This window comes from Vipera ursinii (assembly GCF_947247035.1).
Source record: "Vipera ursinii genome assembly, chromosome: 3".
In the NCBI taxonomy this organism is placed as follows: domain Eukaryota; kingdom Metazoa; phylum Chordata; class Lepidosauria; order Squamata; family Viperidae; genus Vipera; species Vipera ursinii.
In genome coordinates, this window is record NC_139516.1 from 152,461,208 (window position 1) to 152,487,632 (window position 26,425).

The 26,425-nt window shown below is 39.4% G+C and overlaps 1 protein-coding gene across 3 annotated transcripts in view; it reads right to left on the reverse strand.

Moving 5' to 3' along the window:
• The window catches only part of ATP9B (ATPase phospholipid transporting 9B (putative)), a 151,850-nt gene that overhangs the window by 74,620 nt on the left and 50,805 nt on the right, over window positions 1-26,425 (reverse strand). For all 3 annotated transcript variants that reach the window (XM_083359959.1, XM_083359961.1, XM_083359960.1), the window contains exons 8-11: window positions 19,124-19,218; window positions 10,164-10,244; window positions 5,708-5,783; window positions 4,631-4,707 (exon numbers count right to left, since the gene is read on the reverse strand). In XM_083359959.1, the coding sequence (XP_083216085.1) occupies window positions 4,631-4,707; window positions 5,708-5,783; window positions 10,164-10,244; window positions 19,124-19,218 (329 nt within the window). The remainder of the gene's footprint in view (window positions 1-4,630; window positions 4,708-5,707; window positions 5,784-10,163; window positions 10,245-19,123; window positions 19,219-26,425) is intronic.

Consider the following 26,425-nt stretch of genomic DNA (forward strand, 5'->3'; position numbering starts at 1 on the left):
CCCAAAGAGGTTGAGATGTTCTTTATCAAGAATTAAATAATAATAGTATTCTGACTATAGGAGAGAACATTACACGCTCATATTTAGGAATCAGAAATTCCACAGAACTAAAAAATATCCTAAGTTCTATCTCAAGTTTATTCAAGTATTCTCTGGCTGAGCCATATATTTAAATTAATATCTAAACCTCAATGCTGTAAGGATAAAACTCTAAAGGTGTTAATTCTGTATTGTCCCTCCTTCTGCATAGCTACCTCTCTAACCAAGGTTCAAAAGAATTCAAGGACTTTATTAAGAGTTAAAGTGCGATAGAATTTAATATTTTATTGTTGTTTGCATATTGTAGATTATGTTTGTTTGTATTTTTATACCCGGTATTTAGCTCTGGGAAGTCGGGGAGGGGGGAGTTGGGGAGGTTTGGGGAGAGGGGAGGGGGTTGGGAGGGGTTTTGTATTTAAAAATGTACTGTAAAACTTTTCAATAAAAAAAAGAATTCAAGGACTACAGTCTGGGATAATGTGCAACACTCAGCTGTTGGAATGGATTGAACTACATTGTCTTTGTGGGAACTATAGAGACAATGTTGTTCATCAGAAGATCTGGGACTATTATTTAATCCACATATGTACTCCCAGAAAAAATAATTTTACTTTCTGACACACTTTTTTGTTTCTGTATTGTTCCTGGATTCCCGGGTGGTAGATTCCAGGGCAAGGAACAAATAACAGCTGTGTTATTCCTGAACTGGTTGAACTGACAAATATTACCAATGCTCTCCCAAGAAAATTTTATATTTTGTAATCATCTCTATAAAAGACTATCCTTCTAGGCATCTAGAACTCATTTTAAAATAATGTATGGCAAATAGCCTGCTAATCTATGCAGAAAACAGTGGTCATACCTCTATTGAAAGACCTATTTGTTTGTTTGTATTTCATGTTTAGAAAGCACCCATCTCCTCACAGAGTGACTCTGGGTGGTATACAAATAGACATAAAAACGTAAAAGCTACATATAAATACCATAATAAAAACAGTTAAAAACAAGAAGAATTAAAATGAAAATTCAAAAGGCAGAGAAGGGGCTTCAGGATGCTAACCAGTTCCGTGGCTATGTGCTCCTCTGTGGGCCATAAGCAAATCAGCAGAGTCAGTTCTTCAAGCATTTCCTAAAGGCCAGGAAAGTGGGAGCCTGCCTCACCTTTGGAGAGAATGTTCCAAAGGGTGGGAACAACAGCAGAGAAGGCTTTCTTCCTAGACCCACCAGTCAAAATCCTTTAGCAAGTCTGCAGCATACCTTCTTTGCCTGACAGAGTGGGACAGGTTGGTGTAATGGGGGAGCAATGACATCTCTGCAGGTAATCTGGCCTCATGCCATGCGGGGGTGTAAAGGTGATAACCATACCTTGAAGTGAATCTGGAAACAAACTGGCACCCAGTACAGCTCATGTAGGAGAGGTGTGACCTGTGCCATCCTTGGGCCACCCAAGATTGCTTGTGCAGTGCATTCTGTATCAGCTGAAGCTTACGGGTGCTTTTCAGGAATAGGCCCATGTAGAGCCCATTGCAATATAGTTCAGATGGGAGATGATCAGGGCATGAAATTATATTGGTTGCTAATTCTTTCCAAAGTTCAATCTAAGTGTTTGGGTTTTTCATTTAAAGCCATACAAAGCTGAGAGTTACTTAATACATAGAAACTGCTTAGACATTAAGAAAGGAAGAAGATGCCATTCTGAAAATATCATCATTCACTGAATTGTGCTTGATGGACATAGGAAAGAGTATTTACTGTTCTTAAGTTGTGAAAAAACATCCCATTTGGAATTCTATTCTCTCTATTTTTGGAACAGATATCAAGACTTTTCTCCAGTTTAAGTTATTGAAAAGTTTTGATTATATTTTTATTCTTGATTATCTTAACCATGCTTTTCACTACCAAATGGCTGTATAGAGGAGAAAATTTATAGCTCAGAATTGAAATGAGGAGTCCTTGGTGTTCTCTAGGCTTAGCTGGTTTCAACAAGCCAACAAGGGAAGAAAAAGCCCAGAATCACCTCACTAGCAATCAATAACCAGATGAGCAAATTAGCACCAAGATTAAACAGTTACTGTTTACTATTTACCACCAGGATGACTCTCACCAACACAGCAAGCTACTACAGCAGGGGGGTCAAACTGCTGGCCCGCGGGCTGGATGCATCATAGCAAAACTGCGCGCACCCCATTGCCGGCAATGGCAAAAAAGTCATGATACTTTGCAACACATCACGTGACATTCCAGTTTGACACCCCTGCACTAGATTATAAAATGAGAACAAACTCCATTCACCAACTCATGATGTTACCTAAGTGGTAATATTATTTTCTGTTTTTTCTTTGCAACAGAGTGGCTCCTTAAAATACTTTACACATTGCTAGTATATAGCATATTTAAAAGAACATTTTATATTGACGTTTTATTGTTGTGTGCAATGTTAATATATTAAATATAACAGGTGGTATATATTTTATACAGTACATTATCTATCACCTAACTACAAGCAGTCCTTGTTTAATGACAGCCTTGTTTAGCAACTGTTCAGTTACAATGATGAAAAAGTAACTGTAGGACAAATCCTCACGTTCATGACTTTTGCAGGTTTCTAAAGACGAGAAAAGAAAAACTGAAAAACATAAGCACAATCACGATTTGACAGAGTTGTCGATCCCAACTGTGCTTGCTAATCAAATCCCAGAATGCTGGCTTGTTTTTGTTTTAATATGGAAAGGCAGTGTCATACAGATTATGTTGGACATAACATTTCAAAGCTTTCCTGTGGATTGGCCTTCAGTTTATGAAATGTTATCTTTCTTTTTACTGAGAAGAGGCAGATCTGCTCCTCCCACCTGGCTGTGATGTAATTTTCTCAACTCAGTAACATCAGGACACTAATAATACTTCACTCCAAATCTCTAGAAGATAGTTCGGTTTTATCTAAACACAAACTAAAGATCTTTGCAAAGCATCAGTGGCATAACTGTCATAGTGATGAACTACAGAAGACTAATTCCCAACCATTTCAATAGCTTACTTTTGCTTTTGGCAATAACTGCTACTGAAAGGTTCTGGTTTAGTAGCAGCCTGAAGCCTTTATTTCAATCTCAATCCCAGCTGACACAGAGAGAGCCAGTTCTGTGCTAAAAGACAGGTTAAGGATAGATCATCACGGAGAAAATCTATAGTCGCTTGTAGTAAAAAACAATTTGATGGAACATATGTGTGTATGTGTGCATGCCCATATGTAAATTTGTATGTTTGTGTATGTATATGTATATGTAAATATATTCACACATGAACGCCCATGTCTCAAAGGTGCTGTTTTCTTCAGAAGGCAACTAGACTGTTTTTCCTTGAGGAAGAAGAAAACATTTCATTTCTCATCCAAGAAGCTTCATCAGTTCTGATGGCGGAAGGATGGAAGGATATGGAACACCTATATGTGCACATACCCCTTCAAATACCAACTCAGTGGCATTTGAAAGGCATGAGAAAGGGGGTTACCAATACAACAGTGTTTTTTTTAAAAGAGCTCTGATCTATGTGACAAAAATCCTATGAAGTAAAGAAGAATAGCAAGTCTATTTAAGATATGTTGTCACTGTCTCAATCCCTATAACAAGAACCTTCAAATAAAAAAGCAACAAAAAGTAGAGCCCTAATCATTTGTTTTCTATATCTTCCACAATATTTTTATGGCTTAAATCCTTAGCACCTTTTAATGCTCTTTCTATTGTTCGCAATCGCAATCTCTCTCTTTTTTCCCTGCCATATTATTTCAGGCTACAGAGGAAGTTAATAGGCACAAAGCTTGTTTTCAATAATTCTACTGGATCTACAGCAGAACAGGACAATCATGAAATCATAACCCAGTTTGAACAACACAGGAGTAAATCTCATCATCAACTATTCTCTGAATATGCTTAGAAAAGCATCTTAGATTTTTAAAAGCCAGTTTTATTCATGGCTAAAAATAACAAAGAGCAACAAAGATATTTTTAAAATGTATGTTCTTGTTTAGGAAACTATGTATTTCCCAGCTTACAAATGTGATCCTTACCTATAAAATAAAACCATGCATGCTGTTCTTTATGAAAAATAAAATCCACCAACACAGTTATCTGTTCTAATCCCTCTGCTATTAAGATCATAAATTGGAAGAGATTCCCAATATACTTCTTCCAGCAGTGGCAGAATATCAATGTTAAAAAACAAACAAAATATAAATTATCAGTATAGATAACATATACTAAGAAAATGTGGCAAAAAGAAAGATGGAGCATGCATGTGCATGCACATAGCATCCATTGGCATCTCTTAAATTATTTCCTTGTTGCTGCGTGAACCCAAAAAGGAATTTAAAGAAGAGTTTTACTTCTTTAGATGGCTATTGCTGGTGGTATTTGACTGCCCACAGATAATCCAATCACTTTTTCTCCTTCAAATTCAGATTAATGCACTGACGTAAAATAGGTAACAATAAAAGGAACTTAATATTTTATTTAGAGTTTAAATATGTTTTTAATAGGAAACGTTAGATAAAATAGTAGATATGTTTGCCTTCTTTCTATTAAATCTGAAACCAGCTTACCTTATTCTTTGGATTTGATGTGTTCATTACACTTCGAGTCTCTTTTCCAGTGTAAATAACAACACCAATTACTGTTCCTGGAACAAATATAAGAAAGAGTTATATGTGAATGTTAATCGTATGTGTAATAACTGAACATTTCAAAAGGAAAAAAAATAACACAAGCCTGTGTCAGTAACTAATCTAAAAGTTTCCCTTCAAGTTTTATGACACAAAAACTGGCTGGTCTGTGCATTTTCATTCATTGGATATCTAAAATAGAAGTATCTTTCATGCCAGCATTCTTCCTTTGGTGCACCAGACTTTAACACCAAAGTCATGAATATTAAAACTACTTTTTATTATTGGGTTGCACTAACAGAATCTTGTAAATTTGTATGTGCTTTTACCATCTCTGCCTTGATCTGAAAGAGAACTAGGAAGCCTCCAGTCTGAGAGACTTTCTCAAACTCTTGTCCTTGCTTTGAGATGACATTTCTCTTATCTGACTGATGCTTTGGCTGCAGCTCTTCCTCCTCTTCCTCAAGGTTTTTCTTACAGCTTATTAAAGTTGTCTTTAAAGCAGTCCCATGAGTACATTTTAGTAATAATGATTCTACATAATGCAACTGCATAATTTGACATGTTCCTGACATTTTGTTGAATGGGAATTTGCAACTCTCCTTGTGAAGCACAAAGGCCAGAAAACATCCAAGTATAAGAATTTCATTTCATTCTTATTCAGACTTAAAATGCTTTCAGATTATTCATATCAAAATTATCTACCATCATTTCTAATCTATCATTATGTAAAGCTAATGAAACAATGTAAGGACTTTTTGATGAATCAAAAGAAAACTTTTCCTGACTGTATATAGCTATTTACTTCATCATGCTGGTTAAAGAACATGGGAAATGTTTAACCTAATAATACTTTTTAAAAGCATAAAATTAGCATTTGGGAATATGGACAAGTATTAAGCAAGAAAGAACCTGAGTACTTTAAAAAAAGCTAGAGTTAAAAAAGGTGAATAAAAATGTGAAAACTGAAATACTGCTTTTTTCACATATTTCCAAACTACGCATATATTTTTTTACCTGATGCAACAACAGTGCTTGCCCATAGTGTATTTTCTATGCTTAAGCTCTCATGAACAGTTGGATCACTGTCTTCCTGTAAAAAAAGAAAAAAGGATTCTAAAATTGTATTTCATAAGTATAGATTTATTTACAAATATGTATAAAAATATAAACTTCAGAATAATGACTCAGAACAGAAAAAATGCCTGTATGTTATCCAGACTTATAATAAAAGAGAAACAATAATTTCAGAAAAATGTATTGTATTGTATCAAATTGGTATAGCTGCTTATCTTACATTTGTGACTCTGAGTGCTTCAACTAATTAAAAACCACCAAATAATATAATAAAGAAACAAAATCCAAAAATCAGTAAAACTCAATAACCCCAATGTACTGACTCAGTGTCTGGAGCATGGTGTAGAACAGATTTTGGCTCAATTCTAACAAGACTTAGTGGCTGTGGCTATTTGGGGTTAATGTTGATTATTTGCTCAAGGGCCTGTTTTGTTTTGCTGATTTTGTTGTCTATTAGATTATTTTAGTCTGGGCTGTCTGTTTGATTTAAAGTTTTTTTTGCTGCTTTTACACTACTTTTGTATGTCTCCCTGACTCCACATAGGGCGTAGGGCAGTTAATACATACATGCATACAAAGCAAGTATTGATAAGAATCTAAGAAATGTCTTGTATTGTGTTTTGTAAAATATTTTATAAAAACTCTTACTTATGGGATATTCCCAGCCAATTATTTATTTATTTTATTTATTTATTAATTTAATTTATATACCGCCCTTCTCCCGAAGGACTCAGGGCGGTGAACAGGGCAATACATAATAAAAAACAAGATACAAAAAATAAAATTAAAAATTATATCAGGAATATTTTCAATATGTGCATATGAGGTATCTATTAGTTCCCCTATTCCCAAATCTGACTTCTGTAAAGCATGCTAATAGACACATCTTTAACACTGGCCTCCCTCACAGTCTGGAACATTCATTGTCATTAGAGTATCTGGTAACTGAAGTTCCTGAAGTTTCCAGACTCTGCTATAAAATAACAGACTTCTATGCAAGTATACAAGCATTAAAGACACATTATCTGCAAATCATATCCACTGTTTGTAAAAAAAATGTATTTGGGAACTGGCACTGAGATGCTATTTTGTAAATTGAATGTATTTTTCAGTGAAATTATAGGTTTACAGTAGTTTGCAATAAACACCTGGGGCAATGGGAATGAATTCTCCCACATAAAGAGAATGAACCTCTGAAATCCTGAGGAATTATGAACTTTTGAGCTTTGAACTAAATATCACTTAATAAGGAAAATTTACACTCATAATAGTACAGTATAGTCCAACCTAATTAGAAAGTATCAGCCATGAAAATAAAATAATGATCCAGGATTTACGTATATTGTTAACACACTGGAAAAAGGAAAAAAACAAACAGTAAACTGAGCTTGCTACCCAATAGCAACTTTTATCTATAAAACTGTTGCCTGGTAGCTAAGAAGGAAGAAACTTGCTTTAATTTTGTCCTTCTCCTCCAACATCTCCTTATCAACAATATGTAATTTTTATTTAAAATTAAGGTAAAAATTCAAATGACAGTAGAAAAAAATCTGTAAGCATTCATGGGATCTGCTCTATTCCAGAGAAAAATAGTTTGTTACAAAATTAAGGGAATTAGTAGCTGAAGCTCAACTATTTTTTTCCATTACAATTTTTTCACCTAACTCATTTCTGGAATCTGCATTGGACTAGAAGAGTGCTAAGAAAAAGAGTCTGCAGAAGCTAATGATTTATTTGGCAGGGCTGTGGTGTGGACAAGTGAAAAGATTAAACTATGCCTACTCTTCCTTCTCCTGAAATGCTAATAAGCATAAACAGTGCATTTAAAAAGAATATCTGCATGTGTAGCCACAGCATGTGAATCAGAAACTGCATTTAGCCATTTACATGAGCATGCCTTTACTAAACTAGCAATGGATACAAAGAAGCCTGCTGGGTAAATAGCCTCTTACTAAAGGGAAGCATCTGCTTTTCCCTGATCTTAACTAATTATGATAAATAACAAGTTTTCTTTTAATATTCTTTTACGTATTTGAAAAACATCAATGCATTTTCCAGTTGTAGTACGATGTATGCTGCAATCAATAGGCATTGCTTGAAACTTGATTGTGATCTGAATTGTGTAGCTTTTATAAAAAAAACCTGTAGGTTCTTATCTGGAATACATTTGCAAATCCTATTCTCCTTGAATAGCTTTTATTTTGTTGTGAACCATCATCAAAATATGGATGAGTCTATAGAAGAAACAAATGCCACTTCAATATTTATTTCTAGCCCATATCCTACATAGCTCTCATCTCTAAAATTGCCATAATTTTTGAAGTGTTTCCCATGCATAAGAAGATCAAGTATAATGGCGTAGTATCAAAGTGGATAGCAATGCTGTACTGCTGCAGGCATCCTTCTTCTGTCTTCTCACCGTGGATACCCTCCACTTGTACGGAGGGGCGGCGGCGACGATTTCACCGGCTGGAAACTTGATCGGGAGCTGGGACTGTTGTCAGCTGGCAGGCGCAGTTTTCAGCGGCGCGGAGCCCTCCCTTTCCTTCCGGATGGCGGCGGTGGCTTTTTGGCCCAGACATCAGCCTCGGTTTTTGCCCCGCCGCGGTGGACTTGTTGGGGGATGCCTGCTTTATTAAACTACTGCCGGGAATGCCTTTTGCTCGCCGCTGTAACATCGTCTGGACTAGCGGGCGGGCGCTTGTGGGAGAGGATATGCTGATGATACCCAACTTTTTCTCTCCACCCCGAACCAACCCAGCGATGCCCTCGCCATGATGTCCCGTTGCCTGGAGGCGGTCCAGGTCTGGATTCGTCTCAATCCTGCCAAGATTGAGTGGCTGTGCATATCGGCATCTCGGGTTAACCAGACTATTCCACCTTTAAAGATGGGGGGTGAGGTGTTATCCCCCGTTGATAGGGCTCGCAACTTGGGCGTCCTCCTGGATTCGCGGCTCAATTTTGAAGATCATATAGGAGCCGTGACCAGGGGGGCTTTTGCCCAGGTTCGCCTGGTGAGCCAGTTGCGACCCTATCTGGACCGAGATGCCCTATGCACAGTCACTCATGCGCTCGTGACCTCCCATTTAGACTACTGAAATGCTCTCTACATGAGGCTGCCCTTGAGGACCACTCGGAGGCTTCAGCTGGTGCAGAATGCGACTGCGCGAGTTGTGATGGGATTTCCTGATACTCCCATGTAACACCTCTACTCCGCGAGCTGCATTGGCTTCCGGTTGCCCTCCAGGTGAGATTCAAGGTGCTGGTGATGACCTATAAAGCCCTAAATGGCTTGGGTCCGGGATATCTGAGGGAACACCTGCTGCCAGCATCAAGTTCCCTTCGTCCAGTACACTCCCACAGGGAGAGTCTTCTCAGGGTGCCGGCGGTAAAAGATTGCTGGCAGGTAACACCCAGGGGGAGGGACTTCTCTGTGGGTGCGCCTGCCCTCTGGAACCAGCTGCCCGTGGAGCTTAGGACTGCCCCCGACCTTCGTTCATTTTGCCGGGACCTGAAGACCTGGCTCTTCGAGCTCTCTGGCCCAGGCTGAAAGTTTTAATTTTAATTGGGGTTTTTACTTTTGTTCAGGGATTGATTTAATCTTTTTAAATTGTTTTTTAACTTTTGTATTCCTTGTTTTAAATACCCTGTAAACCGCCCTGAGTCCTTCGGGAAAGGGCAGTATACAAATCCAATAAAATAAATAAATAAATAAATAAACAAACTACACTAAATTTATTTATTTAATTGGATTTGTATACTGCCCTTTCCCGAAGGACTCAGGGCGGTTTACAGGGAATTAAAACAAGAAATACAAAAATTAAAAAACAATTTAAAAGATTATAACAGTCCCTGAAAGAGTAAAAACCCCAATTAAAATTAAAATTAAAATTCTCAGCCTGGGCCAGAGAGCTCGAAGAGCCAGGTCTTCAGGTCCCGGCGGAATGAACGGAGGTCGGGGGCAGTCCTCAGCTCCACGGGCAGCTGGTTCCAGAGGGCAGGTGCACCCACTGAGAAGGCCCTCCCCTTGGGCGTTACCCGCCGGCAATCTTTTACCGCCGGCACCCTGAGAAGACCCTCCCTGTGGGAGCGCACTGGACAAAGGGAACTTGATGCTGGCAGCAGGTGTTCCCTCAGATATCCCGGACCCAAGCCATTTAGGGCTTTATAGGTCATTATCAGCACCTTGAATCTCACCCGGAGGGCAACCGGAAGCCAATGCAGCTCGCGGAGTAGAGGTGTTACATGGGAGTATCGGGAAACCCCCATCACAACTCATAATGCTCACATTATGACTATTCAGAGACATAATTAACTTTAAAAGCATTTTCTTCCTGCAATCATTATTTAAGACAAATGAATACAGCAAGAGTGAGTACTTACAGTAACTACTTACCCGTGTAAAGGTACCTTCAAAGCTATGAATATCCATTTGAGGCTTTTGTGCATAAACATACGCATTGATTGAAAACAGGTCCTAGAATACAGAATTTTAAAAATATCTATGTATGTTAATGATAAATCAATAAAGCCTCAATTTCTCTATCCCTCACATCTAGTTTATCATGCTTGTATAGAAACAATAAAGCAGAAATTGGAGAATGGAAGTTATCGTACACTATCCAGAGTTAGTATGAGTTGGGCTGAGTAGTCTGAGTTTTCTTAATTATCTATCTTATAAATCTTGAATGAATGAATGAATGCTTGAATGAATAAATCTAGAAAGTAATAACCACATAATGTGCTCTAAAGTTTCAACTCCCATGCCCAGCAAAACATCTACATTTTAAGACTCTTCTAAAAAACTAGCAGGGCTGGGGACAATTTAATCTCAGGTAGAACATATGCCACATAACAGTATTGGCAAGGAAAGGTCCCACATAATGGGCTCCACAAGATGAATACTACCAGTCTAGTTATACAGTCCAGGACCTGAGGGGCAAAGGGGATTGCTGCACAGTAGGAAGGTTGGTATAATAGCAGCAGTCCCAACTGATTCTTGGACCCCAATCTAATAAACAGAGTTACACAATCAGTCCTCTGATTGTCTCCAGAGTATCTTTGATAACAATGGCTATCTCTTTGCTGCCCTGGAGTCTCAACAGGTGCCACACCCAAAACTCAGGTGGGCACATCTTTGAGCAGGGAGATTCCTCCCTCAATGTCCATCCAGGGTTCAGTAATGTATACCAGATGGCAGTTTTATTGCAGGCTAACCTGGCATTCAGCAGCAACAGTCAAAAGCCAGGTTGGATGAAGGGGTTGGATACAGGGGACTGAAACACAACACTAGTAAGACATGTATTTCCCAAGTATGATCTGCCTCTTGCCATACCTTACCTGTTCTCGTTCTCATTCTCTCTCTCTCTCTCTCTCTCTCTCTCACACACACACACACACACACACACACACACACAGAGAGAGAGACACAGACACAGACACACACACACACACACACAGGAGGGCCCACCTCCAGGCTAAGGAGTGCCATCTGCATCTCCTACTAAATACAGCCTGTGAATTAGAAATTCTGCCCCTCATGCATATTCTGTATGCTCCTAATTGCAGCTTCTCTTAATCTCAGGTTTTTGACATTTCCAACACCAAGCCCCCAACCTAATATAACCTCATATCAGATTATTATCACCACTGAAGGAGGGAACAAAGGTAATTCAGTGAACCTTGGATTTAGTAGGCCTTGATGGAATGAACTCCAGATGCCAGAAATGAAAGTACCATTGTGTCATTTTTGTAATAATGTTTCTTTATTCATTTAGTTGATTTCAATACCTGCCCATCTCAACAAGTGACTCTGGGAGGCCATACATCATAAAACATAAAAACAAGTTAAGACGGTACAAAATAAATATGCAGGGCACCAGGTAAAACTGTTACTATGGATGGTTAATACAATGGGGCTTTAACACACTAATTGGCCAAATGTGTGTGTGAGGTTGTCTTTTACTGATTTAAAGGAATAGTGTGAGTAATGTAATTGGTACTATAACTAATATCTGTGGTTCTCTACAACATTATACATATGGTTGACAAATGGGAGTCTTCAAGGCTGATGCTTCTTTAGACTCAGAACTGGCAGCCTTTTAACATTTACTGGTTAGAAAAGATGAATAGAAAAGACACCCCTCTCCCCCCAAAAAATAAGACCTGGTGCCTCTTTTGGAGGCAAACAAAAAAAAAGAAAAAAAGTCTGGGTCTTATTTTCGGGGAAACACAATATAAATGGCTGGCATCTTCACAAGAATTTACAACTTCTCTCTAAGGCACCACAATTAGATCCTGCAACAATGACATTTACATAAGGAGGTGTTCAAAGTTAAAGCAGTATGATTGCTTGTAGAAATGTGGAATGAACAAGACCAATCTCATGTATGGATCTAAAAAAATATTTATTAAATTTGTATTCTGCCCATCTGCTCTACAAGGTGACTCTGGGCAGCATAAAAACAAAAACTTATAAAGCTGAAATAATATGAAATTGCTATGGTAGTTGAAGAAAATCTGAAATATGTATGCATAGGAGAATGCACAATGTATATGGGTTGTTGTTGTTAGCTGCGAAGTCGTGTCCGACTCATCGCGACCCTATGGACAACATTCCTCCAGGCCTTCCTGTCTTCTACCATCTTCTGGAGTTCATTTAAGCTCACGCCTACTGCTTCAGTGACTCCATCCAGCCACCTCATTCTCTGTCGTCCCCTTCTTCTATTGCCCTCGATCTTTCCCAACATTAGGCTCTTCTCCAGTGAGTCCTTCCTTCTCATTAGGTGGCCAAAGTATTTGAGTTTTAGCTTCAGGATCTGGCCTTCTAAAGAGCAGTCAGGATTGATCTCCTCTAGGACTGACCGGTTTGATCGCCTTGCAGTCCAAGGGACTCGCAGGAGTCTTCTCCAGCACCATAGTTCAAAGGCCTCAATTCTTTGGCGCTCAGCCTTTCTTATGGTCCAACTTTCACTGCCATACATTGCAACTGGGAAGACCATAGCCTTGACTATACGCACTTTTGTTGACAGGGTGATGTCTCTGCTTTTTAGTGTGCTGTCTAGATTTGCCATGGCTTTCCTTCCCAGGAGCAAGCGTCTTTTAATTTCTTGGCTACAGTCCCCATCTGCAGTGATCTTGGAGCCCAGGAAAACAAAATCTGTCACTACCTCCATTTCTTCCCCATCTATTTGCCAGGAATTGAGAGGGCCAGATGCCATGATCTTGGTTTTCTTAATGTTAAGTTTCAACCCAAGTTTTGCACTCTCCTTCTTCACCCGCAACAAGAGCGTTTTGTCAGAACTCTCAGCTATGACCTGTCCGTCTTGGGTGGCCCTGCACGGCATAGCTCATGGCTTCATTGAATTACGCAAGCCCCTTCGCCACGACAAGGCAGTAATCCATGAAGGGGATGTATATGGGAGTTCATACCAATAGTCTAAGCTCCAAAGGTTTCCAAATGGAGACCCTAAATGTGTCATCTGCAGAGATCACGATGAAGAACATGATATTCAATAATTTCTTAACAGTGTTTTTTATGGTCTAGCTTCCTTGAAAAAGTCTATAAAATTATTTCTAGCTAATTCGGATGTTTAATTTTCAACACTTTAGAATATATTGTTATGTTTACAGCCTTAATATTTCTAAGCCTTTACTCATGAGATTATTTATGAAAGCTGTGTTGCATAACAATGCATTTTATTAGGCTGTTATTATGTTTTATATTTACATTTAGTAAACACAGATGTAGACGAGTGGTTTTCCTGTGCCCACACAGTAAATGGCTAGCTGCATTTATTCTCTATGCCAGCAAGTATATCCAGCAAGTAGGTATCTTTATCTAGGGACAGATTTCAACATGAAATTTCCTCACTGCACCTGAAGAGTCATCAGGGATTACAAGAGCAGTACTCACCTAAGGATCTGCAACGGTGCATCCTTCTGCAGTCCCTCTCCCTTTTTAAATAGGGATATAGAAATATAGAGCTTCCCTGCCTATATCATGGATCATTTATTTAATATAGACAGTGCTACAAGTATAGTATGCTCAAAGATACCTGGATCAGGGCAAATATATGCCTATCTGAAGTATCTTGTAACAGCAATGCATAAGAGCCTGATTAAAAGTGGTATGACAGCTAAGTAAGCAAATGTATTGGTATGTGTTCCATTTAATTTTAAAAGAATGTAACTCTAACCTCACTTTTCATTTCAGTTTCTGATTAATTATGTATACGAGCTTATCCAACTATTTTTATTCATATTTTAAGGGCACAAATCATATTTCAACATCTTCCACTACAAATCAGCTGTTCTAATGCTAAATTATCAACCATTTATTGTAAGCTTTCACACAAGCTTCCATTCAATGCATTCTTGTTCTCCAAAGTTAGTTTTCATCAGCCTCTTGAGAAATAATTCATATGAACCTAATACACATGCGGTATCCTATATCTGCATCATTCATTTCTTCTCAATCTGTTATCACCTACAATTTAGATAATCCAGGCTATTATGTGCTTTATTGTTCACAGAAAAATAGGAGTCTCAGTACGGCAGAAAACTAATACCACACACATACTCATAATACAATAAATACTATTAATGAAGTGAGCCAAGCACGAAAGTTTTCTTTCTTTAGACTCCACACTTTGCAAAAATTGTTCATCTGGGAGCAAATAAGACGATTTAAACATGTCTTTTATCTGAAAAATAAATATTCAGTGCTCAAAATTGTCTCAAGAACAAAAAGAATGCTATTTTGACCTATAAAAATTAGGTACGTGCCAAAAGCACTCATGGCATATGAAAAATTACAACTAAATTTAAAATAAATTAATTATTGCCCTCTACTGATTTTATATTTCCATTTTAAGGTCATTTATACTTACACTATGAAATCTTTAAAATAGTGTTGATTATTTTGTATTTCCCCTTTATATGAGCCAGAAATGCATATATTTGTATGGAAATACTAAGATTTTCTATGTATGGGGAATTAACAACACTTTATATTACAAGTATATACAATTTTAACCATGATTTTCTAATTGCTTATAACTAAGATGAACAATCTCAGCAAAATATTTTGCAAGGATACACCTAAGTATTTCCATAGGTCCTGAAACAATTAAAAGATGGTACAATAATAACACTGCTTTCCTTCCTTCTAAAATAATAATTTAGAAATCACTCTGGAGTTATCAATAATGTAGAAAAACTTCCTCTATTAGGTCAAGGGCAACATTTGTTCACCTTACTTAAAGATCATTAAAATACATCCTTAATCATAACATGTAGTTCATTACAAATAAAATTGCTTCTGGTTCAATAAAACTAATTAAATGTAAATGGTATTGTTTACTGCTTTATGGATCTTTTGATATAAATCAGCAAGTCACTATTTATTGAAAATTACAGTGACCTCATTGCTGCTAATAAATTTACTTGATCACTTAGACCAAAGAAGCCTATTCAAGAATATGCACAGTGTAGAAAAACACTACTGCGCATATAACTATGAAACCAAGAAACCTAACCTGGGTGTTACAGTTCTTACAGCTCAGGCATCATTAAATGACTTGTTGAAATTTTAATTCTCTGATCGCATTAAGTGGTTTGGGAAGACAAGAAAATCTGTACTGATCATCTTTGATGGTGTCATCTGTTCTTTAAGAAAGCTCTAAAGTTTTGCCTGTTTATTTATTCCAGGAACCACTGAAGATAAAGTTGCAGTCTTACACTGATGATAGAATTGACAGCTATGATAATACAAGAGACATTTGGAAATGAATGACAATTACCAGCAGCATATTAACTACAGTACAGTATAGTCCTACTGCTAAATCCAATACAATTCTTTTTTTCTCTTTTAAACATTATTTTATATATTGTTTGTTTTTATTGTTGTTGGTTTTATATATTTTGCAGTCTTTATAAGTTGAATACTCTTTGGTTCCACCTTTTCTGCTTTAATCTGTTTAGCAGAAATCTTTTTTATTTTGTTCAAATAATTTATGTAAAAGAAACCAAGTTTTTTTTTACTAATTTAAATCCACATCAATTTATTAATAAAATGAAATGTTATCCTATGAACTAGAGCTATATGCTGGTTACTGACATTAAACATTAAGCTGAATTTCAACACTGTGATTTAAATGCTGCCCAAAAGCAATGTCTTCTAACCTGAAAAAACTACTTAGTAATCTGACATGTTATTACTTCTCAATGAAAAGGAAAAGAACTCTATTACCGGTCAGAATAGAGTTGCCAAAATAACCATTGAATGTATATTTTATTTAAATTATTAATCTTCATTTTTGTTGGCATTCATTCATTAAACATTCATTAAATAGCTTTTTACCACTGAAAACTGAAATGATTTATTTGGTTATATGGTAGTATTCATTTGTTTAAATCATAATGTTTTCATTTTCTACAACCTGCATTAGTAAAACGGATGACAAATTTTGAGTGTAGTAGTATTATGAAAAAAGATGTACAAGAATACAATAAGCAAAAATTAGGAAAGAAGGATAAGCTTGAAGGATCTCCTCAGCCATTTTAGTAGCAGCCCAGCAGGTGGCATTCAAGAATTACTGTAAAACAGGAATCATCCATTCTTTTTTATATTCTAACCACAAAATCCTTACAAATGTTGATAATGTGGAAGATATTTGACAAGCTATTAAATATCAGTGACTATTTCCAAGATATCTACAGATTGTCAGGATCTGTAGTACTCAATGTAGTAGGATTTAATGAAAATCCACAATTTGATTTTCTGGAATGTAAATTGCTGTTGCCATTCTCTTTACTCATTTATTTGGTGCATTTTTTGTTATTGTGAAGATGATAAAAAGCAGTCATAACATATAGTGATAAGCTGACCAATATTCGGATCCTAAGACTTCCTAAGAAATGCAGTTCTGTCTAGCAATATTCCCACTTTCCTATAATGCCTGCCTTCTAAGAGTCTTCACAAAACAACAGTGTATCCAGCAAGCCATGTGGATACAAAAATTGTATGCATGTGATGATGTCATGATACAAATTCTAGGCTTACATTCTTACATCCCAACATCTGAGGCAAATAAGTTGTGGAAATCTCCTAATTTAATTAAGGGTAGGGCGTCCCTTCCAGCCAAACTGCAGATAATAAAACCAGGAGCAATGAAATCATAAATACACAACAAAAATCCATCTACCATTTGCATATGTGTTAAATGCATCGAACCCAGAGAAGTGTGAAATTTACACAGATACCAAGATCTGGTTTGTATTTTCTAACCACTGGCACATGAAATGGAAGATAATGAGACCATGGATAACAAGGACCATCCATACTTAGAAAACTATAGTCACAGAAGATAAATGAGAATGCTGTATTTTCAAGTAGCTTCTGTTTAAGAGAAACCTTTCTTTAGGAAATTAGCCATTGAAATTCCTGAGTCCATTTTCTCTTTAGACAGATTTCCCAATTTTCTGTTCCATGCTCTCCATATCAGGACCAACATATACTAAGGGTGGAATCTGAAGGACTATCCTTTAGTTTTAGACTAACTGATGAAAATATCTATTGGACTTTTGGGTGCTTTTCTTTGAACATCTGTGTTTCTTTTACTTTCAAAATTAATCACGTAGCATGTCAGGGATATTGTTTTGAATTAACAGTTCAAAGCACCATGGACAGATGTAGCATCTTGCACAATTTGTGGTTCCTGGGTCATTAAAAATATGTGTATCCCAGTTCACCGTATGGGTTCAGTGGCTTATAACTACAAGAACAGCCGTTATTTATAAAACAAGAATTTGTTTTATGCAAAGCAAATTATTATATTCTGTATATAGAATCATATTCTATGTTCCTGTGAAAAATACTTTTTGGTAAACAATGTCAGTACCAAACAATTTATTTTTTTTTAAAATTGCCCTATCTTTATTATATTTATATAAAACAAATTAATAAAAAAAATCTCAGAATGGGTTTACATTAAAACAGATCAAATGCATTAAAGGAAAAAAAACAACCCTTTGCCTACATACCTAAATTAAACAATACATCTATTAAGAAAAATTAAAATTTAGTAAAGCTCACAGTATCACTAAAAGACCAGTTTTATCACTGTCTTATTTAACTTTCTGAATATAACTAAAGTGGCATACAGTAATGAAAATACCCTAACGAAATTATTGCACCATGGATGTTATAGCTATGTATTAACAAATATGTGCAACGTTGTAACACTACTTGATTTATAGCTTGTATGTTCTCCAAAATTCAAACACCCAGAGAGTACTCATTTTTCCATAAAACAAGCACCTTGGCTGAGAGATGACTGGCCCCAAATCATCTAGTTAGCTCTGAAAGGTTTGTACTGGTTTCCAGTTATTTCTTGGGCCTAATTTTAAAATTGTAGTATTAATGCCACCATTTATATGTCTTTATAATATAACAATTATATTTTGATATAATTTTTAAAGTTTTGATTTAGTGTATGTATTAATCATCCTGGACTGAGGATTTGAAGGTAATATTATTAAAACAATAAATAAAAAATATTACATTCCCATTTACAAAATTGAGATAAATAGTAATAATTAAAAAGATCTGGAAAAAAATATTAAAAGCACTTTCTTTACTTGGTGCCTACACGTGACTCTCTGAAGAACACATTCCATGATGAGCAAATCATCAAGAAAAGATTCACAGTAGTCGTCCATCTCTGCTCATTTGGCAACAATCCTTTCCCCATGTCCCCAAAGATCTAAGGGTTTAATTTGTCATATATGGGAAGAGGTCTTGGTGTTAATATTTGGATTCAAAACTGAACAAGGGTGTTGAATTAGGTGTGAATGCACTTACCATACCTGTCAGCAGTGACAGGATGTAATCACATCTCTCTCTACAACAAACAAATATTCTCCAAGAAGCACATGGGAAAAATGCAAGCCTAGAAAGATGAATGGCTTTTTTTAAGGGTCTAACATGTGTCTGTGCTGGATTTGAATAAACTTTTCACTTGAGTTCCAAGTACTGCATGCCTCCAGAAAGATATAAGCTTTTGAGAAATTGACTGGAGTTATTTAAAAATATTTGAAATGGGCCCTTAAATTTGTCTAACAAATACAGTTATAAAAAATAATAAAATGGTGAACAGTCCACAGATATTCTGAAGAAATTCTGAAGCTATAACTTAAGAGCCCTTCAATCTCACTATGTTACTCTTTTAAAGTTTTGAAATATTTATTGATTTCAGGTGTTTGATATTATATATGTTGATTAAAAAAGAATTTCAAAACAAATAATTATTTAACTGCAATGAAAGGACTAAAATGTTGAACCATAATGCTTACCCCTAAAGCTGGTAATCTCTGTGTGCAACTAACAGCAACTTTTAGTTTCCAGTCTGTCTCTCCATCCAGCTGATCAGTTCGAATAAAACAGGAACCTTAAAATTGCAAAACCAAAACAAAACCCCAAGAACATTACATATTTTAGATTCCACTAAAATAGAAACTGAGCTAAGCTATGAATTTTTTTTTATTGAAGTCTCCTACAATTCTATCACTGTTAATTCTGGTAGAGCATAAGACATAAAGAAAAAAAATTCCTATAGACAGTTTTACTAGTACTGTTGTTTCAAATTTAAAAACATTTCTATTTTTAAAAAGACGGAGTACAGTCTGTACAAAATAATGAACTTCTAGAACATACAGTGCAAGCGTTTTTCAGTCAGTTATTGAAACTGAATACATTGTAAATAAGTATAAGACAACATGAGAACATTAGACTCCTGTAGTATATTCTAATCAACAGTCTATTCTCCATCATACTTTGCAGATACAAGGCACTTCATGGTTCTCTTTACCCTTCCTGTCAATGACTGCTCTCATCCATCAATTTCATTTAGAATTATGCTATAGATCAATGCAGTTCAAGACCAGTGTGGCTCCTCTGAATGGTTGACTGCACATATATTCATTTAATAGAGCTCACACTATGACATGTATCGGCGAGCCCCATTTCCTCTCCACTTCAGCAGTTAATTTCATCAATAACTTATCTCATAGTCCGTTTCCCTTTTATCCAGAAAAAGAGACTAGTTTGTGCCAACTCAGCTTTCAATACTGATCACTACAGCAAAACCTTAACAATAAAATGTCCCCATACCCAGACATTTTGAAATCATTCTTTAGCACCATTGGCAAAAGACTTTTTAACGTACATGATAAACTAATTCTTAAGTTTGCATAATGAAGTTTAAAGAGCATAAAATTATATAGGCAATACTAAAGATTATGAGAAGTAACTCATGCCAAAAGCATTTACCGTATATACTTGAGTATAAGCCGACTCGAGTATAAGCCGAGACCCCCAATTTTACCCCAAAAAACTGGTAAAAGTTATTGACTCGAGTATAAGCCGAGGCTGGGAAATGCAGCAGCTGGAGGCTGGATCCCCCGAAAGACGTCTCTGCTGAGATGAGAGAACGGGGTGGCAAGCCGCCGAGAGAATGGGGCGGTGGAGTGCTCTGCCGAGAGAATGGGGCGGCTTGCTGTTCTCTCGGTGCAGCACGGCAGAGGCTGGATCTCGCGAAAGAAGTCTCCGCTGAGCGAGAGAATGAGGCGTCTCAGCGCCCATTTTCTCGGCGAAGACTTCTTTTGGGGGATGCAGCTTCTGCCGCCCCTTTCTCTCAGCTGCCCAGTGGAACAGCTTGCCACCAGAAATCAAGAGTGCTCCATCACTGGAGGTTTTTAAGAAGAGACTGGACATTCACCTGTCTGAGATGGTATCGGTCAGTGGTGGCAAAACTTTTAGAGACCGAGTGCCCAAACCGCAAGCCAAAACCCACTTGTTTATCACAAAGTGCCAAGGCAGCATTGGCATTCTGGTGCCCTCGGGGGAGGGGACAGGGAGGCGCCTCTGAGTGCCGCCTCTGGCACGAAAAAAAGGGGGAGCAAAAAATGGGCCACCGTACCGCAAGGCACAAAAATGCCAACCGCCACGCCGCAGGGTGCAGATACAAGGCACCGCACCACGTGAGAACGGGGCTGGGCTAGTGAGTATCACGCAGGCACTAGCCCCGCCCCCTTTGCAGCATGTGCCTGCTCGTGGCCCCGTGCGCGCATGCACGCATGTAAAATGCTTCCCCCTCCCTTTTCTTCCAGTCCACCAACCGACAAGGACCTGCTGCTGGCAGCGGTGGTGGCGCACGTGCCAACAGAGAGGGCTCTGAATGCCACCTCTGGCAGGCGTGCCATAGGTTCACCACCACTGGTATAGGTCCTCCTGCTTGAGCAAGGGGCTAGACTAGAAGACCTCCAAGGTCCCTTCCAGCTCTATTCTATTCTATTCTATTCTATTCTATTCTATTCTATTCTATTCTATTCTATTCTATTCACTTTCTATATTTCTATTCTATTCTATTCTATTCCATTCACTTTCTATAATTCTATTCTATTCTATTCTATTCTATTCACTTTCTATATTTCTATTCTATTCTATTCTATTCTATTCTATTCTATTCACTTTCTATATTTCTATTCTATTCTATTCTATTCCATTCACTTTCTATATTTCTATTCTATTCTATTCTATTCTATTCACTTTCTATATTTCTATTCTATTCTATTCTATTCTATTCTATTCTATTCTATTCTATTCTATTCTATTCTATTCTATTCTATTCTATTCTATTCCATTCACTTTCTATATTTCTATTCTATTCTATTCTATTCTATTCTATTCTATTCTATTCTATTCTATTCTATTCCATTCCATTCACTTTCTATATTTCTATTCTATTCTATTCTATTCTATTCTATTCTATTCTATTCTATTCTATTCTATTCCATTCACTTTCTATATTTCTATTCTATTCTATTCCATTCACTTTCTATATTTCTATTCTATTCTATTCTATTCTATTCTATTCTATTCTATTCTATTCTATTCTATTCTATTCTATTCTATTCTATTCTATTCCATTCACTTTCTATATTTCTATTCTATTCTATTCTATTCCATTCACTTTCTATGTTTCTTTTCTATTCTATTCTATTCTATTCTATTCTATTCTATTCTATTCTATTCTATTCTGTTCTGTTCTGTTCTGTTCTGTTCTGTTCTGTTCTGTTCTGTTCTGTTCTACGTTCTGTTCCATTCCATTCCATATTTTCTATTCCATTCTGTTCCACTGTCAGAGCCCATCGGAGGCAACCCAGTCAGCCCAAACAGGAGTTACACTAAGGCTATGCAGCCTCTCCTCTCAACCTGAACCCCTCCTTACCTTTCCTTTTATCTGCATCCTATTTTTAACTGCCGGCTCTGCCCTGCCCTATTTTGTCCTTGAGCACTCGTGACCTCATCAAGAACAGAAGGTAACCGTGGGGTGAAAGGCAGGGCAAGATCTGCAAGATCCCCATTTGCATTTGACTTTGCCATCCCATCTGGTTCGAGATAACACACCACACACACACACACACACACACACACAGAGAGAGAGAGAGAGAGAGAGAGAGAGAGGGGATGAGGATGAGGATGAGGAAGAGGATGAGGATGAACGAATTTTGCAGCTGCTTCTTTAAAAGCTCTCTTCTCTCAGGGATGCCCGAGATAGTGAATTGCAAGCAGAAATGAATTTCTCCTTCCGTTTCTGATCCGCGCAAACACCCAAGCGTGAACGCCATCACCTGATAGCTTGGGTGCCTGTTCAATTCGTTAGAGAGAGAGAGGGGGGGGGCTTTCTGTTTGTTTGTTTTACCACGAGTTGACAGTTGGGCAGAAACCAGAGGGGGGGAAAAAGAATTTCGGGCTTCGTGGGAACCGAGGAAGCAAAACAAGATGCAAAGTCTAAAATCTATAGGCTCATAAACCACCCCGGTTTCTTGAAACAAACCGGGATTTCTCTACCCCAACCTTGAAACCATGGATCGAGTGAATCTCTTTACCGAAGAATGTGATGAACGGGAGAAGGTGAGTCTTCGCCGAGAAAATCTCAGCGCCCATTTTCTCGGCGAAGACTTCTTTCGGGGGATGCAGCTTCTGCCGCCCCTTTCTGTCAGCTGCCCAGCTGAGAGAAGGGGGTGACAGAGGCTGGATCCCCCGAAACAAGTCTCCGCTGAGACGAGAGAACAAGGTGTTTCTTTCTCCCCCCCCCCCCCGCTTTTGCCGCTTTTGTGTGTGCGTGTGTGTGTGTCCCATCTGCAAAGCTTCCGAGGAAGGAGAAGCAGGATACTGGTTGGGGGGGAGCGGCAAAAGCGGGGGGGGGAGAGAGAAATGGCTCCGCCTTTGGTTCCCCCTCCTAAAGCACAGGGGCGCTAGAGAAAGTTTGGAGTTGGGTAAGGAAGGGCAAAATTCAGGAAGAAAAGCGGGGCGGCGGGCGAACGGGAGACCTGTACAAGGGGGAAGGGGAACTCTCTGTTTTGTGTGTGTGTGTGTGTGTGTGTGTGGCCCATCTGCAAAGCTGCCGAGGAAGGAGAAGCGGGATACTGGTTGGGTGGAGGAGGCAGTGGCGGCGGCGGAGGCGGCCGCAGCACCGGCAGTCTTCCGCTTTTGCCGCTTTTGTGTGTGCGTGTGTGTGTGTGGCCCATCTGCAAAGCTGCCGAGGAAGGAGAAATGGAGGAGGCAGTGGCGGCGGCGGAGGCGGCCGCAGCACCGGCAGCCTTCCGCTTTTGCCGCTTTTGTGTGTCTTTGTGTGTCTCCTTCCTCGGCAGCTTTGCAGATGGGACACACACACACGCACACACAAAAGCGGCAAAAGCGGAAGGCTGCCGGTGCTGCGGCCGCCTCCGCCGCCACTGCCTCCTCCACTTCTCCTTCCTCGGCAGCTTTGCAGATGGGCCACACACACACACACACACACACACACACACACACAGCAGAGAGTTCCCCTTCCCCCTTGTACAGGTCTCCCGTTTGCCTGCCGCCCCGCTTTTCTTCCTGAATTTTGCGCTTCCTTACCCAACTCCAAACTTTCTCTAGCGCCCCTGTGCTTTAGGAGGGGGAACCAAAGGCGGAGCCGTTTCTCTTTCCCCCCCCCCGCTTTTGCCGCTCCCCCACCGAACCAGTATCCCATTTCTCCTTCCTCGGCAGCTTTGCAGATGGGACACACACACACACACACACACAAAGCAGAGAGTTCCCCTTCCCCCTTGTACAGGTCTCCCGTTTGCCTGCCGCCCCGCTTTTCTTCCTGAATTTTGCGCTTCCTTACCCAACTCCAAACTTTCTCTAGCGCCCCTGTGCTTTAGGAGGGGGAACCAAAGGCGGAGCCGTTTCTCTTTCCCCCCCCCCCGCTTTTGCCGCTCCCCCACCCAACCAGTATCCCATTTCTCCTTCCTCGGCAGCTTTGCAGATGGGACACACACACACACGCACGCACGCACGCACAAAAGCAGAGAGTTCCCCTTCCCCCTTGTACAGGTCTCCCGTTCGCCCGCCGCCCCGCTTTTCTTCCTGAATTTTGCGCTTCCTTACCCAACTCCAAACTTTCTCTAGCGCCCCTGTGCTTTAGGAGGGGGAACCAAAGGCGGAGCCGTTTCTCTTCCCCCCCCCCGCTTTTGCCGCTCCCCCACCCAACCAGTATCCCATTTCTCCTTCCTCGGCAGCTTTGCAGATGGGACACACACACACACGCACGCACGCACGCACAAAAGCAGAGAGTTCCCCTTCCCCCTTGTACAGGTCTCCCGTTCGCCCGCCGCCCCGCTTTTCTTCCTGAATTTTGCGCTTCCTTACCCAACTCCAAACTTTCTCTAGCGCCCCTGTGCTTTAGGAGGGGGAACCAAAGGCGGAGCCGTTTCTCTTCCCCCCCCCCGCTTTTGCCGCTCCCCCACCCAACCAGTATCCCATTTCTCCTTCCTCGGCAGCTTTGCAGATGGGACACACACACACACGCACGCACGCACGCACAAAAGCAGAGAGTTCCCCTTCCCCCTTGTACAGGTCTCCCGTTCGCCCGCCGCCCCGCTTTTCTTCCTGAATTTTGCGCTTCCTTACCCAACTCCAAACTTTCTCTAGCGCCCCTGTGCTTTAGGAGGGGGAACCAAAGGCGGAGCCGTTTCTCTCTCCCCCCCCCGCTTTTGCCGCTCCCCCCCAACCAGTATCCCGCTTCTCCTTCCTCGGAAGCTTTGCAGATGGGACACACACACACACACAAGCCCAGCGGCCAGACTGCGCTGCCTCCCCAAGGGCTCCTAATGGCTTGCTGCCCCGCGTGACACCGCTGGCTGACGCTAGCTCGTCTCTCTCTCTCTCTTCTTTCCTCCCTCCCTCGGTCTCCCCCTCCCCCTTTTCCGGCTCAGCCCCACGTCACCAGGAGACCAAAACAGGGACATCATGGCAGAGCAGAGGAGACACAGGAAGCGGATCCAGGTACCGGGCTGGCTTATCTCCTCCCTCTTTTCGCAACCGCTCTGCGGGATGACTTTCCCTTTTCCTTCTGGCTCACCCCCCCTCCCCCGCCCGGTCACCCTTCCCTCCCTCCTCCCCCTCCGCCTCCTCCGAGGCCGCCGCCAGTCAGCATCTCTCCTACCATTTTTGCGGCTTTTCCGTCGCCCCCGCCGCCGCTCCCCCTTCCCCGCAGAGCCGGCCGCATCCAGCGCCTTCTTCCTCTGGAGGGAAGCACCGAAGCCTCGGCCGCGCGCAAGTCCTCGGTAAAATTTTTTTGTTGACTGGAGTATAAGCCGAAGTGGAGTTTTTCAGCCCAAAAAGTGGGCTGAAAAATTCGGCTTATACTCAAGTATATACGGTACTCTTATTTTCTTTTACTTATAATTTACATAAAGTTTATTCTTATTTAGTAATAGAACAGACCCACTGACATCAACAGAATATCACTCCTATTTAAGTTTAGTGTTTAAAAAGCATTAAACTGCGAATCAATCCACAATTTCCACATTATATTTTATCAGTGTATCCACTGTCAAACTGTACTAGCTAATCAAGTTTCTATTGTATATCAATCTTTAGATTTAGAAATGTCAGAAAAATGTGATTTTTTTTCTCATTGTTTTTTACCCGAGGCTTTGGGGAACTATATTTTCAAACATTTAACAATGAAATTTGGATTCTAAAAGGTTTACAGCACAAAGAGGTATTTGTTGGCCTGACTGTTTCTGTGTATTCTACAGAATTGGTGGAAATTAGTATGTATTCAAAAATAAACTACTGCCCAGAATTAAGTCATACCACTATATGCATTATTATATTATTGCAATTTTTTAAAGCTGTTATTGTTATGTTATTGCTGTAACATTCTACATACATTTAATTACAATAATACTACATCAGTGATTACTCCTAACCCTTATCAATGCCAACTAGCTTTTTAATTTTCTGGTATTAATCAGTGCAAAAGCAATTTTGTAAATAAGCTCACAAAAGTTCTGAGCTTACAAAAGTATTAGCAACCTGTCTGCTGAGCCATTTATGAGATTTTAAAGTCGTTTTGGAAAAAAAGACACATTTTCCTTGCAGACACTCATAGCTGTTTGGGGGGAGATGGTGAGGTTCTAACTCACCCAAACTGAACTTGTACTCAATATGGCATATGTGTTTATAATAAATTGTGCCCAAACTTGTTGGTGAAGTTATTTCTTTCCAGCTACTTTTCTGTCGTCTGAACCTGGATTTATAGCTGGTGACCAGAATGC